This window comes from Somniosus microcephalus, chromosome 23 (assembly GCF_052327205.1).
Source record: "Somniosus microcephalus isolate GS21.2 chromosome 23, FLI_Smic_1.0, whole genome shotgun sequence".
NCBI lineage: Eukaryota > Metazoa > Chordata > Chondrichthyes > Squaliformes > Somniosidae > Somniosus > Somniosus microcephalus.
This window is the reverse complement of record NC_141009.1, coordinates 11,797,229-11,803,494: the sequence shown is the minus strand read 5'-3', so window position 1 is coordinate 11,803,494 and position 6,266 is coordinate 11,797,229. Positions and strand designations below refer to the sequence as shown.

At 46.1% G+C, this 6,266-nt stretch overlaps 1 protein-coding gene across 1 annotated transcript in view; it reads right to left on the bottom strand.

Annotated features, from left to right (window-relative positions):
• ubac1 (UBA domain containing 1) overlaps positions 1–6,266 on the bottom strand; it is a 50,791-nt gene that overhangs the window by 18,516 nt on the left and 26,009 nt on the right. The window contains exons 7-9 of the mRNA XM_085965383.1: positions 5,383–5,596; positions 4,142–4,228; positions 1,298–1,436 (exon numbers count right to left, since the gene is read on the bottom strand). Of these exons, the coding sequence (XP_085821509.1) occupies positions 1,298–1,436; positions 4,142–4,228; positions 5,383–5,596 (440 nt within the window). The remainder of the gene's footprint in view (positions 1–1,297; positions 1,437–4,141; positions 4,229–5,382; positions 5,597–6,266) is intronic.

The window sequence follows — 6,266 nt, the reverse complement described above, 5'->3', positions numbered from 1 at the left end:
AAAAAAACGTCATTGCACTTTTGCTCAGAAGGCCAGACTCGGATGAAGCATCGTTGGGCAGCTACACAGGTACCTTAGGTGGGGAGGGTCCAGGAGAGGGGAAAAAGCAAGAGAGATCCATCTTTCCCGAGACATGTTTCCAGGCAGTGTTTATGGAGTAGCACAGTCGACGACACGAGGGAAGTCCACAGGTCTGACCCTCCAACTGTCCAGATTGAAAGGCAGTGCAAAAGCAGCTATCAACGATGGCAAAAACAAGCTGGGCCACTCCAAAAGAAGTCAGTCGACAACAGCTGCCACAGGGAGTCAGCAGGTCCATCGCAACCGTTGTTCTATTGCGCAGCAGCAGAAGCCCACAGGGGGAGTTATTTTTGTACCATATTATTGTTTGTGCAGTTTTCCACACCGAGGCTTTCTTCCTTTTGCTCGAAAACATTAGCACTCTCTTAGCTCAATGAAGCGAGCGACGTTACAATAGCACAGGCATCCGCTGCCACAGACTGCCCTCTCAACATCCATGGATAGCAGCAGCACGTTGATAACATAACCAGTGTTAACGCTGAGACTGCAGGTTTTTGAGGGACGTTTAAACTTTCAGCCAAAGTGCACACTGAACATCTGACTTTGCAAAACTTATGCTTCGATGCACAGCAAGACATCTCTGCTATAGTAACAAACACAAGACTCCACTCACTAAACAACTGCTGAATCCCCAGAGTCATTTAGTTCCACGGATGGAGGAAATAGTTGCCAATCGCCGTACGACACTATCTACAGGATTAGATTTTATTCAAATACTTTGTTAAATACACTTGTAGCAGCTCAACCGACAGGTCAGTTGGTTAAGGCAGCGAACAGCAGAGATACACCGACAGGAGCCAATCCTTGATCCGTACGGAGTTTACTGATTTCAGCCAAGGCAGCGTAGGGATGCTACTAATGTCCTAGGTTACAAAGGGGGAAATCAGGCAGGGTTCCTGCCGTTGAGGACTATTCAGCAATCGTGAGTGTGTGTATATCAGAAGGGCAGGATCAGGCCTAAACACTCATCCTATCTTACATATTAAGAATGGGCACTTAGGAGTATGGGAGGACACTGACACCTGTGGAAACGAACCCCAGGAAGCAGCTAACACCTTCAAGAGAAAAGGCCCCAGGGTGGGGGAGGAGGAAGAGGAGCGTTACGGGGAGAGAACTTGACTGGAAATTTAAAAAAGGACCAAAAAGAAAACAATACTTTGAATCCTAGCCGCAGTTACACTTTCTCGTGAGACCAAAGCTTTTTAAGAAAACTTACCAAGCAGTGTTTTAGGATTAATCAGTCCCAGCTGTACAACAGGGTTGTCCAGAATGGCCTGAAATAATGGACTTTCAATGTCGATGCCGTTATCTAACTCCTCAGGGGAGGGCTTTCGATCACCCAGCAGCCATTCACACTGAAACATAAAAATTGCTCATTATGGATCAGCAATTTGATAGACCAACCTTGTTCTCCAGAGATCAGTCAGTGTTATAACAATAGAGTGACAGGTTGAGAATAGTGTTTCAACAATAACAACAGCAACTTGTATTTATATAGCACCTTTAACTTAGTAAAATGTTCCAAGGCGCTTCACAGGAGCATTATCAAACAAAATTTGACACCGAGACACACAAGGTGATATTAGGGCAGATTGGTCAAAGAGGTAGGTTTTAAGGAGCATCTTAAAGGAGGAAAGAGAGGTAGAGCAGTGGAGAGATTTAGGGAGGGAATTCCAGAGCTTAGGGCCTTGGCAGCTGAAGGCATGGCCACCAATGGTGGAGCGATTAAAATCGGGGATGCTCAAGAGGCTAGAACTGAAGGAGTGCCGAGATCTCAGTGGGTTGTGGGGTTGGAGGAGATTACAGAGATAGGAAGGAGCGAGGCCATGGAGGGATTTGAAAACAAGGATGAGAATTTTTAAAATTGAGGCGCTGCTTAACCGGGAGCCAATGTAGGTCAGCGAGCACAGAGGTGATGGGTGAACAGGACTTAGTACATGTTAGGACACGGGCAGTAGAGTTTTGGATGACCTTAAGTTTACGGAGGGTAGAACATGGGAGGCTGGCCAGGAGTGCGTTGGAATAGTCCAGTCTAGAGGTAACAAAGGCGTGGATGAGGGTTTCAGCAGATGAGCTGAGGCAGGGGCGGAGTCGGGCGATGTTATGGAGGTGGAAATAGGCGGTCTTAGTGATGGCGTGGATGTGTGGTTGGAAGCTCATCTCGGGGTCAAATATGACACCAAGTTGCGAACAGTCTGGTTCAGCCTCAGACAGTTGCCAGGAAGAGGGATGGAGTTGGTGGCTAGGGAATGTAGTTTGTGGCAGGGACCGAAGGCAATGGCTTTGGTCTTCCCAATATTTAGTTGGAGGAAATTTCTGCTCATCCAGAACTGGATGTCGGACAAGCAGTCTGACAATTTAGAGACAGTGGAGGGGTTGAGAGAAGTGGTAGTGAGGTAAAGCTGGATGTCGTCAGCGTACATGTGGAAACTGATGCTGTGTTTTCAGATGACGTCACCAAGGGGCAACATGTAGATGAGAAATAGGAGGGGGGCCAAGGATAGATCCTAATGGTCACTCGAGGTAACAGTGCGGGAGCGGGAAGAGAAGCCGTTGCAGGTGATTCTCCAGCTACGACTGGATAGATAAGAATGGAACCAGGTGAGTGCAGTTCCACCCAGCTGGACGACGTTGGAGGAGGATGGTGTGGTCAACCGTGTTGCAGGCATTGTTGTTGTTTCAGGGATAGTTTCATTTACAGCACCAATAAAACAGTCCCAGCGCACTGGCAAGAACGCCCCTCTTCAAATTCTTAGTCCCTGCAACCCTTCTTGTAGCTGTTCAATCACAAATAACTGGGAGGCTCGGTGTGCAAGTAAAAGTATTACTCTGGCACAGTGATGCAGTGGGACGTGGAGATTTACGTGACAAAAGCCTAAAAATTCCACAGCTCAATTAACCATTTCTTAGTTAGGGCTCTTTAAAGACTGGCGATAATCCCAATAAAACATTATAACCACTTTTTTGCCGGGGGGGGGGGGGGAAAAAGAGAAGGGGCAGGAAACAGAAGAAAAAAAAGGGGAGAAAATTCAAAGCGTCCTAATTTAAATCTTAGAGGTCAAGAATATCATTACTCTGTACAAGCATTTCTCTCTGCAGCAAAAGTGCAAGGGTTGAATTGACACAAGAACGTAATTTATTTTTAGCTGCCGGTCTATAATTTCACCAATCCTTGCCCACAAACAATTTCCTCCTCTGAGGGCATCAACTCTTGCTGGGATGTAGCTCCAGCAGCAACAGCAGCCCTCCGTTACCTTTGGGTCTGTATAGCTTTAGTACACGGAGCGTTGTCGCTGCCCATTAAGCCACTGAGGAAGCTGCAAGGGATTTTTCTGCCACCACAAAACACAATGTGCTATCGTAATCTTCAGCAACCAGTACTGTGGCCACTACTATTTTTATTCTACACTTCACTTCTATTTCAGTAAAGTTACTGAGAATTTCCAAAAGGGAGCATCCAGAAATAACACTTTTAACAGAAGACCAGAATAGACAAGAATGGGACAAGGCCAAGGGCAAATGAGTGGAATCCTCAGAGGGCTACAGTACCATCCTCCGTGCTGACTCTCATATAGACAAGTCCCCTTAATTTCAATCACCAGTGACTCAAATTTTGCACAAACATCTTATTTTCCCACCCCCCTGCCCCACCCTCCATAACAAAATATGCATGGCTCAGATAAACTCAACGAAGCAATTAAGAATCCAGTAAATAAAACAAGAACATCGAACTTCACCACATCGAACTTCGGCCTTTTAAGACTGAGATGAGGAGGAATTTCTTCACTGAGGGCTGTGAATCTTTGGAATTCTCTGCCCCAGAGGGCTGTGGAGGCTCAGTTGTTGAGTATATCCAAGGCTAAGATAGATAGATTTTTGGACTCTAGGGGAATCAAGGGATATGGGGATCGGACAGGAAAGTGGAGTTGAGGTCGAAGATCAGCCATGACCTTATTGAATGGTCGAGGGGCCATATGGCCGACTCCTGCTCCTAACTCTTATACACATCAGGTTTAAGTAGTTTTCGTTTTCTCTAATAATCTGCCCTTCTGGTACTTACAGCAGCATCTTGTTGGTTATTGTTGACTCGCAATGCATCGGTTACTTCCTTTTCATCGAATCCCATTTCCATCAGAGCAATCATAGCCTATCGGAGGAAACAAAAACCGACCGCCAACTGTTCAACCATTTGCATATCACTTGGCTTGGCACTACTAGACATTTAAACCAGTAACTTTGGGAAATTGCAGGTTACTTACAAAAGCACACACAGTCTGTCTAGGATCAGCTGAGTTTTCATTCAGCGCCCCTTAACAGCACTCATAGGAGAGGCATCTTCAGAACAAAATGCTCTGGTCACTACATGTAGCAAAATCACGAACACGTTCCTTTTGAAAAATATACGTCACTACACGTGGTGACCAGAGCAATTCTGCCTTCCGCCACTGCTGCTTGTTAACACAATTCAGTATTGTCTTTAATCTTCCCTTTTCCCCCCTCCCCACATACACCTAGAGGCCAGCGCAAGGAACAGTCATTGTGCAGCAGGCCGAGGAACGTTGGTAGAGTTAATTAAAGCAGCAGTCCCTGAGCAGCGATTCAATCCTCAGACTGGGATCTCACACCTTCGGCCCACTACACAGCAGCCAGCATGTAAGCAGCGGACACCTCAGACTTCCTCATTTTGCCAGCAAAATCATAGCCAGGAGTTGAAATGCAGAGCCTTCGACATCACCTCGTGGTTCTTCATCAACTGTGCTGGAGCAATCACTTCTGTTGGTTCTTACTCTGCGCCACTTCACCCATCCCCTAAAACAAAGAATTCTGGCAGGGTGAGGGAAAGTGCCCTTTTGTACTGTTCTGGCCTTTTACGACTGGGATCTTTGGCCAGTGTGTGTGTGCAACTCAGAGAGGTACAAGCGCCTCTGCCTTACACCATCTCTGAAGGCACAAGAGGCTTACATAGGAATGCGTACATTGATTAGAGGCAGGAAGACAAACCATCAACTGGCTGGATTGATCACACAGTGCTGGTGTAATAACAGCAAGATTCTCTTAATTAGGACATGACAAATGGAAGCTTTAGAAGTGAAAAACAGCAGTTCTTTCGGTACCATTTTTCACAGGGCTCATGAATAATTAACGCTTTTGAGGAATTGGTGCCCCACCTTTCGCTTATGTATCAATATGGCACTATGCTAAGCATCAGAAAGCACCCCAACTTACATGAAAGGCACTATGTAGGTGCAAGGAAATTCCCATTCGTGACACATGCATCAAAGTGAAATTCATTCTACTCACTCTGGGTTCTGGTCGAAATTCCCGTTTCCGCCTAATTTTCTTGAAGATGTCAGTCAACTCATCTTGTTTGGAAATTTCAGCAACAGCTTTGGGCTTCGCCGCCTCTGCAGTTGCTTTCGACCCCCCAGCTGTCCCATCCCCGGGCAGCGGCGCGTCAATTGTAGGGTCTTCTGCGTGCTCTATTAGCCACTCCATGGCCTGTGTCACGGACATACTGGAGGGAGAAGGGAAAACCTGCAAGTTGGCAGTCTGACAGCAAGTATTGGTGCAGTTGGAGAGATAAGCACTGCACTCTGCAATTGTACTGTTTATGCGGCACACCGCCCCAACTTATAATACTGTCACTGACCAGAACCTTCCTCTTCGTAAAGTTTAAAGGAGGTGGGTTTGGCAATATAACCAAGTTTCTGCACTCTTTTACATTCATTCAAATGGCACTGCGCTAAGCACCATAAGGCCTTTTAGGTGCAGTGAGCAATCTTTAGCCACTTCTATATTTTCCTTTATTCTAGTCGAGGGAGTGTGACCAGAGTTTCATTTAGACTTAGAATTGAGATCACGAGAGCAGCCTAGCAGAGGCAGACGATTCTACAGTCCCCATGCTGGGATTAAAATTAGCATCTTTTTTTTAAAAAAAAGAAAAGATTTACAGTCAAGCTATTTTCTTCCATAATTTGGGGGGGGGGGGGGGGGGGGGGGGAGGGGAAAGAGAGGAAAGACCTTTGAACCAATAGTACTCCACCTAGACCTTTCTTCCCTTATAATTGGCTTTATGACTAAATAAAATATAGGTTCACTACTTAACTCAATCACACTACCCCACAATGTAAAGAGCCTGCCCTGTCAACCCTCAATACTTAGTGCTACCAAAAAAGGGACAGATC